Here is a 27,904-nt window from a genome sequence, read left to right as displayed (position 1 = left end):
TTGGGAGATTATGACACATCAGGAAGAATAAATGCCAGACTGTGAGAGTACCAGGTTATTTATTACTGTAGAACAAGGGTTCTCAAGCTTCATTGCACTGTGACCCCCTTCTGACAACAAAAATTACTATACAACCCTAGGTGGCGAGGGGCGGGGAAGGCAAAGCCCAAATCCGCAATCCAAGGCTGAAGCCCTTGGGCTTCGGCCTCTGAGCAGTGGGGGTTGGGCTTTGACTTCAGCCCTGGGGCCTAGCAAGTCTAACGCTAGCCCTGGTGACCCCATTAAAACAGGGTCGCAACCCACTTTAGGGTCCTGACCCACAGTTTGGAAACCTCTGCTATAGAACATAGAGGCCCCACCTATGATGAGAGACTGATTGTGCTACGCACAGTACAGAAACATAGTGAGAAACAGTCAAATCTTGCAATCAAATAATAAAGATAAAGGATCAGAGGAGAAAAAATGACTTTACCAAGCTCTTAAAGCAAATTAGACACAGAGCAAGGATTAGAACCCAGGTTGTGCAACTACTAAGCAAGGGCCCCAGTCACTGGACCAATTGCCTCTCACTGGGGATAAGGGAAAAGTACAGATTCACAAAGTCCTTTAAGTAGCAGTCCATCATCCCCAAATCCTCCTCTGCACTGATCTACAGAGTGAGTCAGTATATGAGTAGGAGCAAGCTATTCCAGCCTATGGAGTAAGAAGACACACTAGCAGGGCTGCCACAGAAATGCCACTGTCTAGCCCTGAGTGGTTGACTCTGTCTACATTGCAAGCAGTGTGAATATGCTATCTCATTAGAACAAAAGGGCCCTTCCATCTGTGTCTGACCCTAAAAGCACTCTAGAGCACACAAGAAAAATATACATAAAAAACTTTGCTAGTTTCTTAAAGTAAAGATCATAAGGAACAATAGGGATAGACAATGAAGTCAGGCACGATGAAGTGAGATCATTTTAAAATTCTGACTAAGCATTTCTGAACTAAAGAGACACTATCTGGATTGGGGAAAAGAACTTTTGAATTGTTTTCCCCCCTTACATCTGTTTGCAAACTGCACATAATTCTTTCCCTTGTTTATTAAATCAGCTTCAGCACTGCTCTGGATGCAGTCCTGATTCCAATTGTATTCCCACCTAAGTAAGCAAGAAATGAAGTACAATTAACCAGGAATCAGAGAGAGGCAGACAAGTATCAGTGGAGGCAGCAATAGGTGGGTTGAGGGACATAGCAGGGGACGGATCCTGATGGAGTATGCTAGGGAAGAGGGGAGCAGGTAGGCTAGAGTTTGCCAATAGGGAGGTGAACAGGAGGGTACTGGCACGTGCTGTGAATACAGAGATTGGAAAAGGCAAGCTAAGGATGAAGGGGGAGTAGCTAGAATTTGCCATGGGTCCTAGAGCATGCCTGGGAGAAGCAGAGAGAATGTTGGAGCATGCCATCTGGGAGAGGGAGGAGGATGGAAGAACTGGAGTAGATAATTCATAGTGAATAATTTATTCAAAGAATGTTGCATCTTTTTCTGTTCACAAATCGTCCATGAACTGCTTCTAATTTTCTCAAATTTCTCTATTATTTGAAACTATTCACTGCAAACTATTTATATTCTGTAGATTGTTCACAAGCAGTTAAATGCACAGGCTCAATATTCAAAATGTCTGCTGTGTGGACTAGTTTATAGTGGACAATTTGACTGGACAGTTATATTGCGTTGCCTAATCGGATAAAGGTTACTCTAAGAAATGCGTTTCTGACGTGAATGTTCAGATTTACAAGTTCTAAATTCATTTCCTACCGATATTCTTCAATAGTTACCTGAAAGTCACTGTTTCTGAACATTCCGGTCTGTTAGCTCCATTGCTAGAATATCCACAGTAAGCTGAACACAAGGTCTGTGAGCACAGTCGAAGCTAATTTGTTTAAACATTCAAATGACTATTACCAGAATTTATTTTGCAGTATTTCCCAGGTACCAGGTTAGAGAACATCAGAGAAGAGAGGATGCAGGAGGCATTTTGAATTGTGCCAGGGATGGGGGAAGGTGGATTGGGGTTTTCCGGTGAGAGACAACAGGGAGTGGAGATGGGAGAGATGTCATCCCTCATTTTGAAGAAGGAAAACTGAGTCTCCCTGTCAGGAGGAAGACATCCCATTTTTATGGGACCATTTTCTTTTCATATCAAGCAGAACTTTTCATCCTAAAAACCTATAACAGAGATGGGCAATACAAGGCTTTCTGGCAAAAGTTCAAAAATCAGAAATCAGACTTAAAAATCATACAAATTTCACAAGAACAAACACATTATTTTAACACAAATTCCATTTTTGGCACACCCTAATAATTTTTGAACTGTTGGAGTTGGTAATATGGAAGTGATTCCTTTTCAGTGATGATCATTCTACATTGACATATGGACAACAAAACCGACCCCCTTCATTTTAATTTCAGAAGAAGTAAAAGAAGATGCATAACAGAAGTCTGTTCTTCTCACATAATTCACATGGAACTCTGCTGAAGCTAATGGACATACACTCACAGGGGAATAATCTCTATTACTGATACTATCTAGTAGGGCTGACCACACTAACAATTTTCTCAAGGAAGATACAGTTGCATCCAAATGCTTATAGGAAGGGAACTGAAAATGGAAAAGAGCTGCTGTTCCTTATTAGTACTGTGTATGTGTTATTCTCTCCAGCTTAATAACTTATGCTAAGTGTCAGGAATTGAAGAACATCAGCATCAACAGTTTAATTGGCATTGTAATGAAATGGGATAAGTATGCACCTGGCATTCATCATTCACAAAAGCTTGTAGACACACTCTGAACAATTTTAAAGGTTAAAATGTTGAGATTCATTTTACATCATGTGGATCCATATACTTCCATAATTATGGTATGTCTATTGCCATTGTTGTGGTAACTGTGAGTAAATGTGATCTTTTTAATAGGAACCACTGCACCTTTCATTGGGAAATCCAAACCCCATTCAGCATAAGCAGCATATAACCAATTATAGTAATACTTCAAACTTGTGAAGCAGATAAGCTGCTTACATAATTTATGCTATTTAACAATATGTGGAGTCTTATCTATAAACACAAAGGCTTCTAAATGATTTACAAAGCAAACATATGGGCTATTTTAGAGGAACTTGCCCTTGCCTGGCAAATGTTTATCTAAGAGCTTGAGAACTATGACTGAGAATTTGCAGAAATGGAGTTTTGGAGACATAGTCCCAAACTTGAATACTTCACTTCTTACAGTTATGGGCTGCACAGACTAAACATATCTTCTCCTGGTGTTAAAATGTCCAAATATTATCCAAGTTAGCTTTTCTGGGGATTGGTAATTTTATTATTATTATTATTTTTAGATGGAGACTCCTGACTAGGCTGCACCTTTTCATTCTTTTAGTTAATGCTTGCATGGCTACACTCACTACCTGACACGCGGCTGCAAAATAACTAAGTTCTTTACTTCTTCCGGGTTTCTTTCAAAGGACTTCCCACAGGTGTTATATTTGACCTGTTATTTCTCTTACCTATACAATCATTCAGTCATTTGATTCTGAAAGGATGTTAATTAAGAAGGGCTGCTGAAGTCACTCAAAGTATATCTGCAACATTAAATGCAAATTCTAATCTTTAAGGCCCTCACAAAGGGTACATCAGGTTTATGAAATGTATTACATTTTTTGCCTTAAAATCACTGAACAGTTTCTATCTCTTGCTCTTAGCACACGTGTTAATGTATCTGAATTCAAAAACCACTCCGGGGTAATTATCCATGCAGGTTACTGGACAGACTGCATACTCCTACCCCTATTCCTACTATTGGACTGAGAACCTTAGGATTTGCCTGTTGTCATCTGCTACAAAGTACACACTACATTGTAAAGAATAGCCTGGGCCTGATCCTGACAGGTGCTGAGCACCTGGCACTCTTGTCAAAGCCAAGCAGAAATCCTGAGCATCTCCCAGGATCAGGCCCAGATTATGTACCCCAGTACCATTGGTTCTGTTTTCGCAAGCCAGGCAGCAGAAGTGGTTTGGCTTGTCTGGTATCAGATCACCCCTATTAGCTGTAATTATTAATCCTGAGCCATTTATTCAGGCTCCAGTTCTGCACTGTATCCAAGCTGCACTTAAATCTAGTGGGGAGTGGTGTCTATAGTGAACTGGTTTTGACTCCCTTGTCTCCAGACACCAAGCGCAAATTAGAGCTGCAGAGAGACTACTACTCTAACTTCTGCTGCTCTGGAGCTTATACAGAAGTGAATCTAGTGTACTGAAGGTTGGCTCCACCATGTCCCCTTCTATCCTGCTCTCAGCACCCGCCTCCAACACTCCCCCTTACCTCCTTTACTTGGCACAAAATGAACTTTATGGACTGTAGAATCCATTCTTCAGCATTTACTCAAAGAATAGCTTGTAGCGGCTTCATTAAGGAAGATACAGTAAGAACTGAATTCACACTGAGTCTGGTGCTCAAAGATTTGGCCTGGGAAATTTATTAAATAGACTGAATTATTGGTAATCTACCCATGAAAGGATTATTGAGCTTTCAACATCACTTTGCTCAAAAATATAATATGGAAATTTGTGGCTGCTTCTTGTTCATGCAGTGCTAGCCAGGCTGAACAAGCTCAGGAGTCACAGGCCAAGATGTTAATAGAATGTAAGCACTAAGGCTGAGCTGTTGATTAGCCTAGGTGCTCAGGAGACCGAAGCCTCTTAGTTACACAAGAAGCACCATCATCAAATTATTAACATTCCATGTCAAATAAACTATATTATGAGAATATTGTGATAAGCACTCAAAAATCAGAAAATGCTGGCCAACATTTTTAACTCTGAGTGTATGAAAGTCAGCTCTGAAATTCATGTCAGATCACCAGATTAAAGGAGCCTAATTTCCAGAAGTCTGACAACGCACTGAAATGTCATTAAAGTCAACGTGAGTGGTACTTGTGAAAATCAGGCTACTTTTACTTACATGCATAAATATGGATTTAGGAGTCTAACTTTCCGCACCCGAGTTTTCAAATGTTTACTATATCTGGCTCATGTGTGCCTTGACTCACAGAGAGAGAAGAAGATTGGGTAAATAAGAAACCAAGAACAAGATTTCTTTTTAAAAGAAAGGAAAACAAATAAAAATGAGGTTAACCTTAAATAATAAAGCTAAAAAGCAAAAAATCTATCAAAGTTAAATATAAGTTTTAAGAGTAAAACCAAACAAAATGTAAAAAATATTGGAAAATCTTATTTTCTAACATATAACATGTGACTGTGCAGCAAGCAGCTGATGTTTTGACCCCTGTAGGTCTACCTCAGAGTAGGTGAAAAAAAAAACAACCAAAAAGCCAAATATGTCCATCATTAGTTACAAATTGAAATGTGCATGTGTCTCCTCTGAGGGCCCCATTCACAAGCTTAACTATAAAAAATGAAAATCTCATGCTGTTGTATGTTAGGTACAAATAAAAGGGAGATGGTACGGTGTGTATCAGTTTCTCTGTTTCTGCGTTTGTGAGAGAAGAGTATAGTCTTGCTCACATTTCTTAATCACTGGTGAATATTTGGTGGTATACAAAAGCCAAAGCCAGAAATAGTTATTCTATTCTTGTATTCTTAACAACAACCCCTGGCATGTAGTTCTTTCCATCTCGCTTTCCCTGCCTCAGGTATGCTCTCCGCTGGCACCAACATCTAAGTGATAAAATAATGAAGAAATGGTGCTAAACAGAACTGGTCTGAAGCTGGAATTTCTCCTGTGCTGGAAATTCTGATACTTTGATATTTGTTTTGTTCCAAACTAGAATGAAAAGCCAAAATTTCAAAATTTCCCCATGAAATGAAAATTCTGATAAAAATGAAGTCAGGATTATCAAAATGTTCTGTTTCAGCAGTGTCAAAAACATTTTATTTTGACTATCATTTTGATTAAACTTTTCTATTATATTAAAATATATTTACATACTATGAAATATAATATATAAATATAATTTTAATTCATGTTTTAATATAATATGGAAGTCTAAATTAAATGAAAAAAACAAATTATTTCAACATTGTCAAATCAAAACGTTTTGACACTGTCAAAATGAAACATTTTGACTTTTTTCCCATTGAAAATTGTATTAAAATTGACATATTCCCACCAAATATTTAGATTTCCCACAACATGTTCCTGCAAAAATGTTCAGATTTTAACAAGACTACATTTTTGGACAGAAAATTGTTTCAGTTAAAAGGTATTAGCTAGCTCTAGTGGTGAAGGAAATTGGTACAAGAATGAGAAGGAGAAGAAACAACTTGAATGTCTAATCAAGAAGAACTTTGAATCTGAGTCAAATACAAGTTAGGAAAATAAATATCAAATATCATTTACATGGACTACAACTAGTGGACGGAAAATTCACTGAACTAACATAGAACTCTGCTTGTGCTCCACCCTCACAGAAGTTGATGATAAAACTCCCATTGATTTAATCTGAAGCATGTCTAGACCTCAAAACCTTATGCCACCAGAACAACATCCCACTGCGTAACTATAACCTAAGGCCATGACACTGTTTCTACCAGCTTCCGAAACCTCTTTTTTCTGTATTAACCCTTTCACATGAACCACCTAACTAAACAGGTTGGGTACCCAGGATTCCATCCTGTAACTCTTACGACTTACTGAAGTCAATGGGACCTCCCATGTGAATAAAGGCTGCTTGAATGAATAAGGTTTGCAGCACTTGGGCCTGGTTTACACTGGCGGGGGGTGTCAATCTAAATTATGCAACTTCAGCTACGTGAAGAATGTAGCTGAAGTCAACGTACTTAGATCTACTCACCGTGGTGTCTTCACTGTGGTGAGTTGACTGCTGACGCTCTCCTGTTGACTTCACCTCCGCCTGTCTCTCTGGTGGAGCATTGGAATCGACAGGAGAGTGCTTGGCAGTTGATTTATCGTATCTAGAGTAGACGCAATAAATCAACCCCCGCAGGATTGATCACTGCCCGTCAATCCGGCAGGTGGTATAGACAAGCCCTTGGTCTCAAAAGAACTATTCAGTGACTACAGATAGAATGAGGAACACTGGAATACACCATGACTGGCAAATTTTAACAAATGCTCACTAATCATTCAAAAAATGTGCTTCTTATTTATCAGTCACTCCATAAACTGCTTCACTAACAACAACACAAAATATTGCTTTAACATCTCTTGAAAAACAGAAGTTTGGAGCATTAATATAAAGTCTGCAAGAAAATGCTGTGGATTTTGTTTAGCATTGACTGTTTTTATGCTGTTAATAGGTTTGAAAGACCTCCCAAAAGCCCTTTACTCTTTTGAAATTGAACAATGTTTATCTGTCTGGTCTCCTAAAAGCTCTCTGCTGTTTCTTGATATTATTCCTCAATTTATCAGATGCTGGCTCCGTCTTCAACCCGTGCACACATGTTAGATTGTTACTTTTGACTTCTCTACTGCTGCTCCTCTCCACCTACTGGGGTACTAATTTTCCTAATTGCCGGTGTTGCAAAAAATATATCAATATATTTGTGTAGAGAATATAGCAACAACAAAGAGAAGAGGTCAGCACCTAGGCCAGACTAATGCCTGCTGACAGAGTCCCAAGAATATGGACTTGGGAATGGACAGTAAACAGATGCACCTAGATCAAAACTGAAATGAACTGCTGGAAGAAGCCAAGCAAAGGACTCAGGGTACCATAGGACAGACGAGGAGATTCAGCCATATAGATATACAAGGGAAGGAAAGGAGGATTACAATAAAATAAGGATGTAAGGGGGAAAAGCAGAACAATAAGTGGCGAAGAAACCTGACTTTATTCATTTCACTTGCCTTAAAATCAATGACCAAATTCTGAAAATGCAGCCAATGATAAAAGTCAGAGGATGGGAGGAAGACTTCAAGGAACAGGGATGGACACTGAACAAGGATGCAGATGCTGAAGAAAAAGACTGAAAATACATTGAATTCAATTCTATTAAATTACTGTAAAATTTGTTGTGATATCAGAAACTGACCGAGGGAAAAATAATCCATTCAAGCATCTTTTTTCCCATTTCACATGTTTTATTGAGTACATTTGTCCAGATGTTCAGATACCAAGATATAATCCCCTGACCAAAAAAAAAATGGTAAAAGTGAGTTAAAACTGAGATTATTTATAAAAATTTAAGAGTAATAAACATCACAAGGATGTTATACTCATCCCAAAAAGCAACCATTATAAACCAAGATATTTCAGAGTTAAGAGTCACTTAAAAGAAATTCAGACATGTCAAGGTATATAACTGTATAGCTATAGCACCAAAATAACCTTAACTCTGCCCTGTAGTGATATTAAGAGGAAAAATCATCTTTAAAAATCACTTTAATCTAATCTGGAACCACAAACATTACTATACCTTTATTTTAAGAGTATAGTTAATGTAAGGCATCACTATAATGGAAACAAAGTGAGTGTATGTATGTGGGCGCACATGCGTGACAGAGCATGCACATACATGTTATCTTCTATTAGCTTCAAAAGAACATATATTGGCATTCAAGATCAGTGCCTGGTTAGATGATGGAGTTCCTCAAGGTGATAGTATTTCCTGTCATTCTTGAAGTACCATTTTAGATCTGTGATACCACGTAAGTACATATATCTGAGGAAATAATACAGAAATATAACTCTTCTGTATATATCCCTCAGGTTTGTAATGTGCATTTTGATATCAATGCAAATAAAAATGACCAGTTAATAACTGTCTATTATTCATTTATTTATATCCCCTGTCCTGGGCAGTTTACAATCTACATGCATTCAGATTGACCATTGGATTTGATGATAGAAAAATGTTGGCCTGTAATTCAGATGAGGGGAGTAGGAGGGGAGGACTAGGTGATCTCCTGAGGTCCCTTCCAGCCCTACAATTCTGTGATTTCTATCATCTCTTCTATATCTCTGAAAGGAATGATATGTGAATCAGATAAAGTTTTATATTTGATTCAGGAAATCACGAAGCTTTTTGGCATTGTCCATCATGCCCCAAGATCCTAGCACAGTAATAGCAGAAATGACTAATTGGGTCATTATCAATGTCAATTGGTGTAAACGACTGAGAGCTGGTCAATGAAATGTTCACACTGCACAATGCTTAATGGTTGCGGGACATTAGGGAATAGCTGATGCACATTACTAATTGTTACCTAGCAACAATAGGTGTTGGAAGCAGGGAAGTGGGGGAAGGAAGGGACAGGAGTCAGACCAGAAGCAGCAGGAAAGTGTCATTTCTTGCAATCAATCAGCACCACGCATGTTAACAGAATGGAGAAAAATTCTAGCTTGAGGGCTTTAACCTGCATCCTGTGTTAAAATAATATTGCCACTAAGTACTCTAGAAATCCAGAGTGTAATATTCTGGTCACTGGACTGATAATATCATTATCAACAGACACTATCAGTGGTGTCATCAGGCATTCTGCATCTCAAACTCGAAGTGTCCTTCAACCTTGTTATTTATGAATGATGCTAAAGAGGCAGGCTGGCAATCAGATAGACTCCCCACCTATCAGAGTGGTAGCCATGTTAGTCTGAAGCTGTAAAAAGCGACAAAGAGTCCTGTGGGACCTTATAGACTAACAGATGTATTGGAGCATGAGCATTCGTGGGTGAATACCCACTTCGTCAGACTCCCCACCTAGTGATTCATTCTGACAGGATTCCAAGAGCTGGGAAGGAATTTTGCTGGGATGCCTCCTGAGAAAGTCTGAATGACATGATCACAGTATTGTGGCAGATCTCAACAGAATGGAAATGCAGAACATGAGCAATTTTTACTGCACAGAGCTTCCAAAATGATTTGCATACATTTTTGAAGGCTTTTCGTTTTTTCTTTACAAAGGGAATTTGGCGCTCAAGAAAGATGTGGACTGACAGCACTGCAAATGGTTGCTCACTATTTATCTTTATGAAGGATAATGTACAGACAGTAGAAGCAGCTTGTAAACCATCACATTGCCTTTAAAGGGACCACATCCACATGACAGAGGCTTTTTCAATCTCTATGTCAGTTCAATCAAGCATCCTGTCGTCATTTTGAGGCCCCTCCACGACTCCACTTCTCCTTAGTTATCCTGCCTTGTGTTTTTAAGAGTCACTCTCCTTTGCACACCAACAGTGCAATTCTTCTTCACCCATTTATGTACTTCTCCCACAAGCACCTCTGAACTAGTTACAGGACAAAACTGGTGCATGGAACACTCTCCCCCCATGTCAGACCAGAAAGTCACAATCCTGATCTACTTCAAATCCTTCTCAAGACCCCTCTTCTGCTATGATATCTGTGGTAAAACCACCTACAGATGTCAGTACAAATTAGTGATATCAGAAATAAACAAAAATAGTCCCATCATAGAACTTAAAAGAAAAAATATTTGAACCACCTGTTCCTATCATCCTTGTCCTCCTTCCTCCAGTTTTTGTTATGTTGACTTGTTGCTTCTTGTCTTAAATTAGACTGGATACTCTCCAGGGCAGGAATTGTCTCTTACTATGTATTTGTACTCTGCTTAGCACAGTGGGCCCCAATTTCAGCCCTGCTGTAGTTTTAATAATGAATGGCCATAATAATAAAGGATGAGAGGCATGAGACGATTGATGTGTCAAGGAGGGAAGGAAATTTATTGTTCAGCTGGTTTGTTTGTTTTCTTTATTTTGAGGGGTTGGATGTAAAGTAAAGGCGATTTTTCCTTCTATTTTCTGACTGAGTTAAGTTGAGAGAGAGAAAAACAAAAGCAAAAACCAACCAACCACCACCACCACTAAACAATGAAAACTCAAATAAGATTGCTGAGAAACACAATCATATTTTTTCCTGAAACAACACAAACGTATCTGGCCCTAATTCTGATTCTCAGTGGCTGAAGCCCATAGAGCAGGGAGAACAGTTGTATCACTCAAGAGATGATGTTCTAAGGCAGGTCAGGTCCAACAACAGACTATCTAAAGAATAACCCACATCTTTCCCTGCTATTCCTTTTACACAGGAATAGCCTATTTTGCCTCCATCTCCTTCTACCAGTCACCAGAAAAGCTCAAAGCAGATCATATCCTCCAGCTGGATCGCTACAGTACTAGGTCAGGATCCTGCCAGGATCCTGGGTGCAGAGGCATTGACTTTCTGATTTCTCAGGCAGTGGTCAACCCCTGCTCCGCCCCAGGTCCCACCCCCACTCTATCCCTTCCCCAAGGCCCCACCCCACCCCACCCTTCCTGCTCTTGCTCCACTCCTACCCCAACTCTCCCCACTGCTTCTCCACCCACTCTGCCTCTTCCCATGTTCTGTCCCCTCCCCTGAGTGTACCCCACCTTCACTCTGCCCCTGCTCCTCCTCCCCCACAGCACCTCCAACCTGCCACTGAACAGCTGATCCTCAGTGGGTGGGAGGTGCTGGGGGAAATGGGGAGGAGCTGATCGGCGGGGCCCACCAGCACCCACTATTTTTTTCCATGCGTGCTCCAGCCCCAGAGCACTCTGGAGTTGGTGCCTATGCTGGGGTGGATACAATGGATGAGGTAAGATGGAATTCCCAGAATACACCTGCACAGGACGTGACAGAATTTAGCCTTGAGTTTGCTGTCATAGAACTGTTTTGTCTTCTAGACTTTCCATATTTGTACCTCATACAATACCTTCTCTCATTGTAGTCATTAAAAATAAAATAATTGGACTGTTGCGTTTGACAATATTTGTTTCAGCATCTAACAGGCAAATAAATAATATGGCAGAAAAAATAAGTAGAACCTACTTCGATTTAAGGGGCTGCTGAGGGGAGAAATAGTGAAAAAGATTAATGGAAATTTAAAAAAAAATCAGAAATGTAGATGATCCAGTGATTTGGAATCATTGCCTCAAGAGTCAGTATTGCTTTAATGTTTGTCATTACAAGACTCTATAAAGGGTAATCATCTATATTACTGCAATTTAATTAGGTTTGGAAGTCAGCTGGGACTATACAAGCCATTTGCACATGCAGATGTCTCTCACTACCTAAGACTCAAATTAGGATAATTCAAGCTGTACACTTAGGATTTCAAATCACTGTGCAAAATCAGAACTGCTCTTAAATGCATGAATCCATTGGAAAATCCAAGTCACAGCTAACATTTGCTATATGGAATGCAGAAGTATAAATTATAAAGTCGGATTTCACATTTTAAGAAATACAAATGAGACACACAGAGATTAGTTTCTCAAAAAGGTCTGAGATACAATGTCTGAAAGTACATCACAGCAAGTAATTTAGGAAACTGGTGAGCATGCATCCTGAAATAATGAAACAGCAAGTGAAAAATAGTGTCAACCATTTCTTGCTATATTAAAGGCCACCTGTAGGTTCTTCTCCAGGATTAGATCATATGTAGTGGTCTTAACCATGGCATACCATGACATTTAAATATGAAATAAGTGAGCAACATAGATCTTTTCCAAGTCATATCTATCTATCTATATTTCAGTAGATTATGTTGACTTCCCTGTGTTGATATATGTTAGCTTAAATGGAAAATACAACTTACTAGGTTAGGCCCCGATTCTGCAAACTCTACCTATGTACTTAATGTAAAGCATGTAGGTTATTGTTTGCAGGATCAGGAACTTAATAGCAATGGGTGAATAGGTTCAATTAAAAGTAACGACACTTTGAACCTTTGCCCATTTTAAAAATCTGAATAGAACCATTTTTAATTATTATTAGTAGAAGCAGTACTACTAAGGTTTGAAATGCTCGGATATACTTTTCTGCTTGACTTTACACTTCTGCATTGGAGCTGCTGTTGAAAGCAAAACTCCCAAATGACATAGTAATTTTTGGCCAGGATCAGATGCACAAGTTTTGGAACTCTCATGAAAAACTGATCTTTCTATCTAGTTTCTTATTCTGTACCACAGCATATAAAGAACCTTACAAATTTTAAAAGGCACACAGGGGATTTCAGATTCTCATTAAATTTCCAGCCCAGTCTGGCATACTCGGAAAATCTTTAGAATAGTATCTACTTTTGGATGCTTATTCAAACCAAAAATGAATATCAAACTTTTAGGATTTACCTAGTGATATTAATGACTTACGAAGCCTACATCTATTTAGAAAAATGAACTCCTTCCTGGAGAAAACCATTCTGTAACAACAGGCATGTAATTTAACGAGCATGTAAACGTGTGACATGCCCACTTTACCAGCCAGACACAGTTAATGAATCAGTTTTGAGAAGTACTCTTTGCGGTTCTTACTCTGTTACCAAAGACTTGCTTAATATTATTCTGTGCTAGTGATAATGTATGCTCAGGTGCAAAACAGACAGTCCCCCAGGATCTGTGATATGATAGAATATTTCAAATTCCAGTTTGAATAAACTGCAACAACCTCTTTATGTTCTTCCAATAATAAAAAGAGGCCCTTGTAGAAAAAAAAAATAAGCAGCAATCTGAAGTTGTCTCACTTAAAACACTGTATTCCAGGCAATTATCTATCACATTATTATTACTAAATACGCCTAAATATTCTCCAGCACACTTACCTCTTTTTGTCGGTACTTAATTGCCAGCTTCAATCGTGCAAGATCATTACCATTCTGTTCTTCTATCAAGCTATTGTCATCTCTGTAATTTAGAATAATTTCCAATTCCCTGGAACTCCGTGTCTGATCCAGGAGGTCTTTTGCAAATTGCTTGCATTGATGTGAGAGCTCTTCGTATTCTGACTTAAACTCATTTTCTACCTTACTCAGTTCCTGAAGCTCCCAACTCAGTTGAAATGCTGTAAGGAAAGGATCCTCACTGGACAACGCAATCAAAGATGGACTTGCCAGAGCTTTGTAAATGTTGAGTCTGGATCGAGAATGGCGAAGGCTGTCCACATCTGAGCTTGAGACGCATTCAACACAATTGCAGCGGACTTCATGTGGTCTAGGTACAGAAACCCCCTTCTGTACAAGAAGTTTTATGATCTCATAATTGTTCGTATGGGCAGCCAAAATAATGGGTGTAATGTCTGGTGTGAATTCTGAGAACTGCTTATCCAGCAGTATTGGTGGCACCTGTACAAAAAAGTGAGAAAATGTATAGACTCTTATTTCAACAGCAGCAACAGTAAATTAAGCTACAGATAGTTCTTCTTGTAAAAAGTTGCACAAAACAAGTTGGAATTAATATTCTATTTGGCAAATGCAGCTCCTTTTTTGATTCATAAATTGTGAACTAGGTGATCTTTTCACAACATCTGTTTATTATCTGTAACTGTTGAATTAATCCTTTGCGCTAACAAATTGTAGCCTATGGTTATTCTCAAACAATCGGCTACAGCTTTTCACAATGTCTATTTGGGCTGTGTGGTGAGTCACTTAAGAAAGATCATTTTGTTTCTGGTCCCTGATGAGATAATCTAAATTTTATAATGAGGAGTTGTGGCTCTAGAAATCACTGGTGCTTTGAGTCTCCCCGTCAGAGAGAAAAAGAGGTCCCTGCCATAGTGAGCTTGCATTTGTAAGGCCCAATCCTGAATACACTAATCATGACACCTAATAATAAGTGCAACTGAAGGAAAATGGGATGGTTTGTAGGATAGGGCCCTAAGTAGATAACATATAAAGGACAGACAATAAACAACACAAGAGAGTTTTAAAATACTCTTCCTTTTTGTGTGCAGGTAAACCCTTGTCTCATAACTGTTCTTTGACCCTTATTAATTTTCATTGTATACAGCTCACTTGCGAACAGGGGCTGCTAATAGGGAGTTTTGCAAGGGAGTTCTCCAGGTGAAGGAAGAGCAAATACAGCATCTGTGGGGTAAGTGACTGTCTGTAGTGTGTGTGTGTTCGTGTTTGGGGGTTACTTGCTGTGTGCTGAGCTTGTTTGTCAGTCTGTTTGTTTGTTTGTTTGAAGGACTGTGGGCTGTGGCTGGCAGTTGGAGGCGGTGAGCTTCAAAGGAAGGTTTGAAAGCTTGAAGCCTCTGGTAACTGGCTGAGCCTTAATCAGTGGGCGGGGCATTAACTCAGGCCAGGGCTTTATAAAGCCGCACACAAGTGACCAGGGAGCTTGCGACCAGGGGCTGCTAACAGGGAGTTTTGCAAGGGAGTTTGGAAGGGGAGTGGGAAGGGAGGCGGGGGTTCCTTGTTGGTCCTACCTGTTCCTCTGTAGTCCCCTTAAAAGCTATAATCCAAACCATATTCCAAAACCCCTTTCTTTAAACCACCCTTTCATTAACTAGGAGACAATGCAGGCAGAAGCCCAGCAGCAGAGTGGGGGCTATCCAGTTTATTGCGCGAGTGTAGCATGTAATGATTACCTGCCCTGTGGGCGGGTGGCGTATGTGTGCCAGTTTTTGTGGCAAGGAGCTCCTGCCCTCAAGAGACCACGTACGGACTTTGGAGGCCAGGGTGGGCGGAACTGGGGAAGCTAAGAAGAGGCAGAAGAGGTATGTTGATGAGGCTTTCCGGGAGACTGTAGAATGTCGCCACCTCCGCTCAGACAGCCCTGATGTGAGGAGGAAGAAAAGCCAGGGAAGCAAGAAGCAGTCAAATAGGAGCAGAGGGAAACCCTTCCCATAGTTGGGATCTCCTTCCAGATGGTGCTGGGGTTTGCCTCTCCACACTGAGGTTACCTTCTGGGGGAGGGAACTCTAGTTGCCAGGAAAAGGCAGGTGTTAGTAAATGGGAGATTCGATCATTAGAACTAGATAGCTGGGTTTGTGATGACCGGGACAACATGTGGTGACTTGCCTGCCTGGTGCGAAGGTTGCGGATCTCCCGAGTGCATCTAGAGACTTGTGCGTAAGTGCTGGGGAGGAGCCGGTGGTCGTGGTAACAACCGTAGGTACGCAGTGACATAGAAAAGGTAGGGAGAGATTCCCTGGAAGCCTAGGACTGGCTAGGGAGAGACTGAAATCCAGGACCTCTATGGTGGCATTCTCAGAAATGCTCGCAGTTCCATGCGCAGGGCGCCAGGTAAGGCAGGCAGAGCTTCAGAGTCTCAACGCGTGGATGAGGACGATGGTGTAGAGAGGAGTTTTGGTTTACGTTCGGTTTTAAGGAAGTGGGGAAACTTTTGGAATGGGGGGAACCTATACAGCAGAGATGGGCTCCACCTAAACCAGTGGAACCAAGACCTGCTGGGCACTAAACATTAAAAGGTTGCAGAGGCAAGTTTTTAAACTGGGAGATGGGGAAGCCACTAACTGCTGCAGAGGAGCATGTGGATTGGACACAGACTTCTCTTAGGGGAGAGTCTGATGAATAGGGAATCTCCAGGTATAGTCAGAAAACATGGGACGGAAGAGGAATAATGTAGGGCCAGATCAGATGATAAACAGTTACATAAAAAAAAATCAAAGTTTGGCAAATCAGAAAAGGGCAGACAATATAAAGCAAGGACAAGTTTTTTAAAGTGCTTGTACACAAAATGCTAGAAGCCTAATAATAAGCTGGGTGAACTAGAGTGCCTTGTGATAAAGGAGGATAATTGATATAATAGGCATCAACAGAAAACCTGGTGGACTGAAGAGCAATCAATGGGACACAATCATTCCGGGGTACCAATATATCAGAAGGACAGAACAGGTCGTGCAGGGGGAGGAGTGTCACTATATTGTGAAAGAAATGTAGATTCAATGAAGTAAAAAATGCTTAAGCGAATCTACATGATCCCATAGAATAAGCGTGGAATAGAAAATTTCAATGCTCTAATAAAAATATAACATTAGGGATCTAATAAAAGCAGCAAAAAAAGAAATCGCTGTGGCTACCCGTATAAAGATAAGGACGTTTTGGAGCTATGAGCTTTCGTGGGCTGAATACCCACTTTGTCCAGATGCATGTTGGATCTATTATTAGGGAATCCATTATCGACCACCTGACGCAGGACATGAAAATTGCTAAGGGAAATTAGAAGGAATCAAAATTAAGAACCCAGTAATAGTGAGGGATTTCATTATCCACATATTGACTGAGAACATTTCCACTTCAAGGACGAAAATGCAGAGAATAAAATTTCTAATACTTTAAATGACTGCTTCATGGAGGCAGCTGGTATGGGAACCCACAAGGGGAGAGGCACTCTAGATTTAATCTGAGTGGAATGCAGGAGCCTGGTCAAGAGGTAACTATAGCAGGACCTCTTGGAAATAGTGGAACTATAAATAAATAGCATTCAACATCCTGTGCGGGGAAGAACACCTCACAGTCCACAACTGTTGGCATTTAATTTCAAAAGAGGGAACTATACAAAAATGAGGGGGGTAGTTAAACAAAAGGTTAAAAAGGTAGCAGTGACTAATGAAATCCCTGCAAGTTGCATGCCCTTTTAAAGAACACCAATAATAGAGGCCCACTTCAGTGTATACCCCAAATTAAGAACAGTGGAAGAAAGAAAGAAAGAAAAAAAAAGAGCCACCGTGGCTTAACCAACGCATGTAAAAGAAGTAGTCCAGAGATAAAAAGACTTCTTTAAAAAGTGGAAGTCCAATCCCAGTAAGGCAAATAGAAGAGCACAAACACTGCCAGCTTAAGTGCAAGAAGTATAAACAAGAAAGCCAAGAGAAGTTTTGAAGAACCGGCTAGCCAAAAACTCCAAAGAGGTAAATAACAATATGTTTTTTAGTACATCAGAGCAAGGAAGCCTGCTAAACAAACGCAGTGGGGCCCTTGACAATCGAGATACAAGAGAGTGCTTAAAGATGAATAAAGTCATTGCGGAGAAAACTAAAAATGGATTCTTTGCTTCAGTCTTCACAGCTGAGGATGTTAGGGAGATTCCCAAACCTGAGCTGGCTTTTTAGGTGACACCTGAGGAACTGTCACAGATTGAAGTGCACTAGAGGAGGTTTTGGAATAATTGATAAAACTCAACATTAACAAGTCACCGGACGCAAGATGGCATTCACCCCAAAGGTCTTGAAAGAAATGTGAAGTTGCGGAACTATTAACTAAGGAGGTTTGTAACCTGTACTTAAATCGGATTCAGTACCCAATGATTGGAAGTTAAGTTATGTAATGCCAATATTTTACAAAGGGCATCGCAGTAGGTGATCCCTGGCAATTGGCAGCACCGGTAAGTCTAACATTGGTACCGGCCAAATGCAGTTTGAACCAAAAGTTAAGAATAAAATTGTCAGACACATAGAAAAAACAAACTGTTGGCAATAGTCAACATGGTTTCTGTAAAGGGAAATCGTGTCTTACTAATCTATTAGAGTTTCTTTGAAGGGGTCAAAACATGTGGACAGGGGATCAGTGGACATAGTGTACATTAGATTTCCAGAATGCCTTTGACAAGGTCCCTGCACCAAGGTTGTTACAATAAATTAAGCTGTCATGGGATAAAAGGGAAGGTCCTTTCATGATTGAGAACTGGTTAAAAGACAGGGAACAAAGGTAGGAAATTATGGTAAATTCTCAGACTGGAGAGGGGTAAACTAGTGGTGGTTCCCCAAAAGGTAAGTCCTAGCACCAAATTCTATTCAATTTTTTCATAAATGATCTGGAGAAAAGGGATAAACAGTGAGGTGGGCAAAGTTTGCAGATGAATCCTAAACCTCTTCAAGGATGTAGGAAATCATTAAAACAAGGGGATAGAGAATAACACTGAGATATAGTTATTGCCCCTTATATAAAATCATGGTACACCCACATCTCGAATACTGTGTTAACATATGTGGTCTCCTCACCTCCAAAAAGATATTCTAGCCTAGAAAGTTTCAAGGAAAGGCAACTAAATGATTAGGTGTTTGGAGAGAGTCCCATAATGAAAGAGATTAAGAGGCTAGCGCCTCTTCCTGCTTGGAAAGAGGAGACTAAGGGGGGATAAGAATAGAGGTAATATAATAATGAGCAAATGTGGAGAAAGTGGATAAGGAAAAGTTATTTAACTTATTCCATAATACAAGAACTAGGGGTTCACCAAATGAAATTAATTGGTAGCAAAGGTGTTAAAACAATAAAGGAAGTTCTTCTTAACACAGCGCACATTGTCCACTTGTGAACTTCCTACCTGAGGGGTTGTGAAGGCTGGGGACTATAACAATGTTTAAAAGGGAACTGGATAAATTCATGGTGCTAAGTCCAGGAAGGTAAAGAATGGTGTCCCTAGCTCTGTTCATCAGAGATGGAGATGGATGGCAAAGAGAGATCACTTGATCTTGCCTGTTAGTTCAACTCCCTCTGGGCAACTGGCATTGGCCACTGTGGAAGACAGGATACTGGGCTAGATGACCTTTGTCTGACCTGGTACGCTGCCTTCTTATGGACAAAAACCTGCTAATCTTAAGTTACAATTATATTTATCCAACTTGGGTCAGGTCAATCGACGTCCACTAGCTGATGTTGTGCGGAAGATGTGTGGAGGAATCATAGGGGGCAATCCGTTTTATCACCCGGGGGTCAGTACGGGTGGAGAAGGGGGTCAATCACAGGGGAGGTCTAGAAGAAGGGTCTGTGGGTCTACAAGGGGAAGAGGGGGAGCCAGTATCCTACCAGACTGGAAGGGAAGTGTCCATGAGACTGCAAATGTAAGCACACAGTTGTAGGAGAAGGAGTGTTTCATAGATTATAGACTTAAGATCAGAAGGGACCATTATGTCATCTAAGTCTGATCTCCTGCACATGCAGGCCAGCAGAATCTTCACCCATGTTTTCCACTCTGGAACAAAACTTCTAATCTTATGTCTGAGTTATTGAAGTCCTCAAATTGTGTTTAAAGACCCAAGGTGCAAGATCCTCGAAGAAATGCCTCCACAAGAACTTGAGCCCCATGCTGCAGAGGAGGCGAAAAACTGCGGCCTCTGCCAATCTTCCCTGGAGGAAAAATTTCTTCCCAACCCAAATATGGGGATCAGTTAAACCCTGAGCATGTGGGCAAGACTCACCAGCCAGCACCACCAGGAAAGAATTCTCTGTGTAACTCAGATCCCACCCACTCTAACATCCCATCACAGACCATTGGGCATAACTTACCTGCTAATACAAGATCAAATATGCCAAAATTAGGCATCCCATCATACATCTCCTCCAAACTTATCAAGCATAATCGTGAAGCCAGATATGTCTTTTGCCCCAGTACTTCCCTGGAAGGCTGTTCCAACCGAACTTCTCTCTAATCATTAGAAACTTGTCTATTTCAAGTCTAAACTTCCTAGTGTCCAGTTTATATCCATTTGTTCTTGTGTCCGCATTGGTACTAAGCTAAATAATTCTCTCCTCTCCTGATATTTATCCTCGATACATTTATAAAGAGCAACCATATCCTCTCTCCTCAGCCTCTTCTTGGGTTAGTCTAAACCAAAATCCTGCTAATCCTCAATTACAAGGATGTAACTTGAATGGTTGAGGGAATCGGGGATGTTTAGTCTTGCAGAAGAGAAGAATGAGGGGGATGATAGCTGCTTTCCACTACCTGAAAGAGGATTCCAAGAGGATGGATCTAGACTGTTCTCGATGGTACCTGATGACAGAACAAGGAGTAATGTCTCAAGTTGCAGGGGGGAGGTTAAGATTGATATTAGAAGAAACTTTTTCACTCAAGAGTGGTAAAGCAACTGGAATGGGTTACATAGGGAGGTGGTGGAATTTCCTTCCTTAGAGTTTTTTTGAGGTCAAGGCTTGACATAACCTAACTGGAAATGATTAGTTGGAATGGTCTGCTTTGAGCAGGGGTTGGACTAGATGACCTCCTGAGGTCCCTTCCAACCCTGATATTCTATGATTCTATGATAAACAAGCCAAGCTCTTTCATAAGACAAGTTTTCCATTCCTCGGATCATCCTATAGCCCTTCTCTGTACCTGTTCCAGTTTGAATTCATCCTTCTTAAACATGGGAGACAAGAACTGCACACAGTATTCCAGATGAGGTTCCACCAGTGCCTTGTATAAGGTACTAACACCTCCTTCTCCTTGCTGGAAATACCTCGCCTGATGCAGCATCCTAAAACCATTTTAGCTTTTTTTAATGGCCATATCACATTTCTGGCTCATAAGTCATCCTGTGATCACCAATACTCCAAGGTCCTTCTCCCCCTCCTGTACTTCCAACTGATGTGTCCCCAATTTATAACCAAAATTCTTGTTACTAATCCTAATGCATGACTGGCACTTTTCACTATTAAATTTCATCCTATTACTATTACCTCAGTTTACAAGGTCATCCAGATCTTCCTGGATGATATGCCGGTCTTCTCTGTGTTAGCAATCCTCCCAGCTTTGTCATCCGAAACTTTATTAGCACATTTTATTGTGGTCAGAACCCAGCCCTCCTTAAATGGTCAGGAGGGATGGAGGGAACCCAGGGGCATCCCATCCATACTCTTAGTCTGGGACAGGATGCTTCCAGTCACCCTATACCCTAGGGAGCAATCAAGGAGGGGGCCCCATGAGCATTTTTTGATAAGAAACTGGAGCAGCTATCAGCCTAACTAAATGGGAGCAACGGGAGACCTACAGAGGAACTGTGATATCAATGGGGGTAACAGGGAGGGAGACAATTGGCATTGTAAGTGGGGATGGATTAAAGGAGATTGGAGAGAAGGAAAAATCATGTGGAGTTGTAATGAGACCCTTAATTGCAGGCGGTGGGGAATTTACACAAAATGGAGCTGTAGTAACAACTAATTGGAACAGAGTCTTGGCACTTAGACTAACAGACATTTTGGAGCATGAGCTTTCTGGTGAATACCATTTCACTCACGAAAGCTCATGGCTCCAACCATGTTTTTTTGATCTATAAGGTTGCCAAGGACTCTCTGCTGCTTTTACAAATTCCAGACAATACGTGCTACCTCTTTGATAATAAGCTAATTGGTGTGTCTGGCAGGACAGACAGGATGGACAGAAAATACACGCATCCTATCGGGGTATCTACATGACTATTCAAGGCAGCCCGTGCCCTCACCAGGTGGGAACACATTCTTGCTTGTTAGGAACAAGGTAAATTGTAAAAAGGGATCTATGGAAGTGCTGCTGGAGGGGGAAGACCCCCCCCAAAAGCAGTATCGATCCCCTCAAAAAGCAGTGACAAATAAGGGGCAACTACTAGTGGAGTTGGAGCAGCGAGGGTTATCATTTAGAGCAGTTCATCCCTTGTACACTGCTGCATGGCTGGTAAGAAAGCCAAAGTTGCGTATGTGGTGCTCATATCGATTATAGGCATCAAATTGTTCTGGGCCAATTCACCGGCCTCAATCGTGGCAGCGTACCTGAAATGCTGGCTCATATTTGACCTCCAGTTCCAGGTTTTTACTTCCTTGGGACTCAGCAAACAGATTTGGTCGCTTAATCACTAGCTGCCTCATGTCAGTATCAGACCACAAGGTTACATACTGTATGTGGATGACTTGCTGCTAATGTCAGGTACAGAGGAGAGGAGAAGGAACTGAGAGACCAGGCATAAAGCGTGTTAGTAAAAGCAAGGTTAAGGTCTTAAAAAAACAGGTCCAAATAACAGACAAATAACCTAGTGTGACAAAGTTCCTCCTCTACTTGGGGGTCCTGCTGCTTATTTGGCAGATTTGCTCACCTCAGTGATCTTCCCCCACCGTCCTGGTCAACTCCTTCTTGGTGTCTGATTAGATTGGGAGGCTGGGGGAACCCAGGCCCCCCTTACTGCCGGATCCAGCCAGGGCCCTGTGGATGCAGCTGTCTATAGTATCTCCTGTAACAGCTGCATGACAGCTAACAACTCCCTGGGCTACTTCCGCACTGGCCTACTCCAAACACCTTCTTTATCTCACCACAGGATCTTCCCCCGATGTCTGAATGACTTGTTCCTCCAAATCCTCCAGCGTAACACTCTCTCACTCTCAGCTCCTTGCCTTCTTACTCACACTCCTTCTCCTCTGACTCCTCCCTGCGAACTGGGAGCTCTTTTAAACGCAAGGTGCCCTGATTAAGCCTGCCCTGATTGGCTGCAGGTGTTCTCATTTAAAGTAGCTATCTCCACTGCCTTTCTAGAAAGGTCTTACATTGGCTCCAGTGCCTGGATTAACCTGGAGCAGACTGCCATTGGTTTACATGGTCCTAGGGGCTTTGCCCGCCCACCCCTGGGATGCAATAAGGGCTAACAGATGTGTCTCCAGTACTTTACTGTAGCCATCTGGCCTTGCCCCATCACCTACCTAGGGTTGAAAGTGTCCCGGCAGGGGGGCAAATTGACAGTGGACAGGTGCATTTAATAAGAGCCTATCTGTCCCACTGACATTAAAAGCTTGCAAAAACTTTTAGGTTTATTTATGGTTTGGAGAAATTTGGTTGTGCCAATTATGCAGAATTGACCCAGCCTCTGTTCGACCTGACCAAGCCCTCCTTGGAATCGGAAAGGAAAAGTGCCAAAAAAGCAGTAAGACACTAAAGGAACACTTGGCCAGTGCCCAGTTACGTGACTCCCTGAATGGGAGAACTTTTTTACCTCTCTGGGTATCTGGCCACTATTAGTGGGTATGCTTTAATGCATGTTATATGGAACGGGGACTGACTCTGTGGACTTGGCCTCTCAACTTCCAGTAATATCATAGAAGTAGCGTTGGAGACGAGCCTCAGAAGGCCATCTAATCCAACCCCTGCTCATGTGGCGAGGACCACCTAGAATAAATCATCCAGCCAGGGCTTTGTCAAGGCTGCCTTAAAACCTCTAGGACGGAAGATTCTACCACCTGGCTCTGGCAACATTCAGTGCTTCACCACTCCTAGTGAAATATGTGTTTCCTAATGATCCAACTGACCTCCCCTATTGGCAACTTGAGACCTTGTCCTTTCGTTTTTCATCTGCCACCACTAGAGAAGCCAACTCCATCCTCTATGGATCCCCTTCAGGTAATTGAGGCTGCTATTAAATCCCTCAACTCTTCACTTCGCAGATTAAATGAAGTCCAGTTCACTCAGCCTCTCCTCCATAAGTCATGCTGCCCCAGCTGCCTACAGCCATTTTCTGCCCCCATTGGACTTCTCCAGTTGTCCACATCCTTTCTTGGATGGGGAGCCAAGCTGGATAATACTCAGTGGTGGCCACACCGTGCAGAATAGAGGGAATACTCCAACTTCCCTCGATCTGCTGGACTATACTCCTACTTATGCAGGCCCAATATGCATTTTAAGCCTTCTTGCATTAGGGCGGACACTGCTGACCTATATTCAGCTTCGCATCCACTGTATCCCCAGGTCTTTTCTGCAGAACTGTCACTTAGGCCATCGGTCTCCAGGCTGTAAGCAATGCATGGTGATCTTTTATCTAAAATGCGAACCTGCACTTGTTCCTTGTTGAACTTCATCACAATTTTTTGGGCCCAATCCTCCAATTTGTCTACAGGTCACTCTGGACCCTATCCGCTACCCTCCAGGTATTCTTACTCTCCCCCATTTAGTGTCATCCATGGAACCTTGCTGAGCTGCATTTAAATCCCATTCATGCCAGATCATTAGAATAAGATGTGAACAAAACTGGCCCCAGAAACGACCCCTGGACACACTGCTGATACCAGCGCCAACTAGACATTGAGCAGATGATCACGACCTACTTGGAGCCGACAATCTAGCCAGCCTTTCTTTCAACCTTATAATCCATTCATCCAAATCTAAGTGCTATGAGCTACGTAATAAATGGTGTAAAAAAGGTGGCTGCTGTGTAGCAAACGACCAGTAAATGCTATGCTCTCAGGGTAGTCAGACAGCCATCCTAAGCTTGGGTGAATGGGAGCCTGGCAGGGGGGCATCCAGGGTTTAAGGCGCATGAGGAGACAAAAAAATTGTGCTTGCGGCTGGGTATATGCAAGCCGACTTGAAGTCAGCACACTGAGCATTGTTTGGACTGAGCTAGGCACAACCCGCCTGTAAGGATGCTGGCCATCCCTGCGGCAACCTCTTGCTGGTCGTCTCCAGGAAATTATGCTCTCCAGCTTGGAGCGCCTTTGCAGGCCATGATGCCACCTTACCTCACTTTGGCCCGGCCGTGCCCTCCCAGGAGCCCAGTGGCCCGTTCCTGGGGTCCTTGCCCCCGTCAGTACCCCAGCAGTTCTGAGTCTCCCCCTCCCATGCGAACCCCACTTCCAGCTATCCTCCTTCACTCAGTTTTGGCACTTCCAGGTCATCAACTTTAGCCTGTTCACTGGGCGAGAAAAATGCAGTATAAGCATCATGCACGAGAGCAAAGGGTTGTTCGACCTGCTGGCCTTTGCGACTATCCCTGGGCTGCCCCCTGCACCAGGCTGGCTCAGGCACCAGCCTAGCAAGCTTGTCCTTGGGGCGGCAGTTTACGGGGCAGTTCTCTGCCCATCTAGGCGCACGGCCCTTTTTTGTCGCTGCTTGGTTCTGCCTCTGTAGGGGCGCAGTGCGGAGAGTGAGCGGCCCTGCTGGGAGCGGGCGCCGCCTGCCCCAGCGGTGCCAGGTCTGCAGCAACCCGGCGCCTGTGTCCTTCGCCGTCCTGCCGACCAGAGCAGGCGTGCAGCGGGAAGGGGCGCAGAGTGAGTGAGGCACTCTGGCGTGGAAGAAGCCTCTGGCCGACCCTTTCTCCTCTCTCACCCCCTCCCCTTCCCCCCCCCGCCAGCTCGGGGTGTGCACTCCACGTGCCGGGGCACATCTGCAGCTCTAGGCCAGCCCCACTAGTTGGGGTTTTTTTTTTGTGCTTGCGGTGGCAAAGAAAGCCAGAGCCAGCTCTTGTCTGCAACCCGTAGTACCTGTTGTGCTTATGCAGGTCCAATCCTGGGGTTGATCGCAGGCTGGAGCTCCCCAGCTCCTCTGCCATTTCCCAAGCCCTACTCACTGAGGACCAGTCTCAAAATGATCCCTGCAGGCAGGCCCATCTCCCTCTGTAACAGAAAGACGGCTGGGTTTCTACCTACAACCTTTTATAGGGGCCAGTTGGGCTCTGATTCGGGCCCACTACAACTACTCACGAAGGTTTGGGGAAGTTAATGAGACAGGCCCTACGCCCGTTGGGAAAGAATGACGAAATAGACTACACACCACCTACGACGCACGATGAAAGGAAAAGATCAGTTTATGCTGGTGTTATTACTCTATCAGCAGGGTGGGTAGCAGGCATCCCAAAGGCGTCAGATCTGCCGGGTTGACTGCTAAAAAGCGGTCAATAAGGTATCCTCGTTTGTGGGGCTGTCCAAAGGTAATGCACTCCGGCAACCAGGAGCCGCCTTCTGGTCAAACCCTTGGGGGAGCTCACAGCACCACTGGATACACAGGGTTGTTTCATTCACCTATCATCTGCAGGCTGTGAGCGCGGTGAACGCATGAAGCTGTACTATGAAAAGCAAGCTAAAAAGAACAGATAAAATGGGGGGGGAATGGCACACGCCTGCTATTGTCTTATGACGATAAGGGTCGAAAAATCGAACAGGACAAGATTCTCCTCCTATGGAAGCTCTCCCATGGAAACACATGAAAAGGGAGAATCTGCTGAATCCCAGTACCAGAGAGAGGTCCTCCACACAGTCTAACACAGGAGTGGGTCTTAACAACTACGATCTTTTACGGCAGAGTACAACAGGTGGTGGCCTGGCTAGATAAACAGGGAGCAGCAAAGGTAAGTGTCAATGACCTGCCTGGATAGCATGATCTACCAAGGTGGAGATCACATGATATTACCAGATCCAGACATCATCCATTCCAGCTCTTAAGTGGAAGGCCCTTACCAGTCCTGACCGATTGGGGCCTAGTCTGCTACTACTGGGATAAAAAATGGAACCAGTAATGTCATTTGACACAGAAATAAAAAGGCACAAAATGCAACATTGAGAAGAAGGGTTAGTAATTCTATGCAAGCATATCTCTACAAGTGGACTCACGAGAAATCAAGGAGCCACCATCGACCTGGAACTAGCAATCCTGCCTAGATCCCACAATGTGAAGCAGCAAAGAGGGAACACATGGACTGCTTGTAACGATGGCTGGTTCTGGCAGGAACCAACTGAGAGTGCAATTCAGGCATAAAAATATTGTTAAAGCAGGCAGTTACAGCCAAGGCTGGGGTTTTTCCACTCTAGACAAACCAAACCAGCACAAGAGGACTTTGATCTTACCCACTGGGCAACCCAAGTCAACCCAGCATATTCCTTAAACAACTCAGTTTCCCAGTATCACACACATGCCACTCGTAATGCGGATAAATGGTATTATGAAAACCAATACTGCCAGTAAAAGAAAAAAGTGCTTTCTCGACCGCAAATAACCAAGCCCAGACACCAGCGTCAATGTATCAGAATCAGATCTTACCCACAAATCACGCTGGTTGTTCATCCTTAGAATCTAAAATCTAAAGGTTTATTCATAAAGGAAAAAGATAAGATGAGAGCTGAATTGTTAAATGGAATCAACTTACATACGTTAATGCAAGTTCTTAGTCACGCTTCATTAGCAGTCGATGAAGTAAAACTGCAGTTCAAATCAAGTCTCTGGAGTAATCCCCAGCTGTGGATGGGTCATCAGTCCTGTGTAGAGCTTCTAGTCGGTAGCAAGTTCCTCCAGAGATAAGAGCAGGATTGAAGACAAGATGGAGATGAGAGCATCAGCCTTATATAGTAGCTCCCAGGTGTACAGAACACTTCTTGTTCTTACTGTGAGTATGATACCCAGCAAATGGAGTCCTGCAGTCACATGAGCAAGTTCCTGCACACCCTGTCTGATTCAAGGCGTATCCCCTTTCTCTCAAGGGTCATTTGATAGCGATGCGCTATATGGGCATCAAGCAGGCTAGGCAGAGCTAACACCACCACTGTTGGGTTTCCAGAAGCATAGCATAATTGAAATACAGACAGCAAGAGCCAATAAGGTAAACTTCAAAGCTACAAAACTGATACACCACATATAGACAGCATAATCACAAAACCAGCAAACC

At 42.5% G+C, this 27,904-nt stretch overlaps 1 protein-coding gene across 1 annotated transcript in view; it reads right to left on the bottom strand.

Annotated features, from left to right (window-relative positions):
- TRPC4 (transient receptor potential cation channel subfamily C member 4) overlaps positions 1-27,904 on the bottom strand; it is a 141,599-nt gene that overhangs the window by 83,492 nt on the left and 30,203 nt on the right. Inside the window, exon 3 of the mRNA XM_032778548.2 lies at positions 13,602-14,120. Within this exon, the coding sequence (XP_032634439.2) occupies positions 13,602-14,120 (519 nt within the window). The remainder of the gene's footprint in view (positions 1-13,601; positions 14,121-27,904) is intronic.

The sequence above is a fragment of the Chelonoidis abingdonii genome, chromosome 1, assembly GCF_003597395.2.
Source record: "Chelonoidis abingdonii isolate Lonesome George chromosome 1, CheloAbing_2.0, whole genome shotgun sequence".
NCBI lineage: Eukaryota > Metazoa > Chordata > Testudines > Testudinidae > Chelonoidis > Chelonoidis abingdonii.
This window is presented reverse-complemented; position numbering and strand designations above follow the sequence as displayed.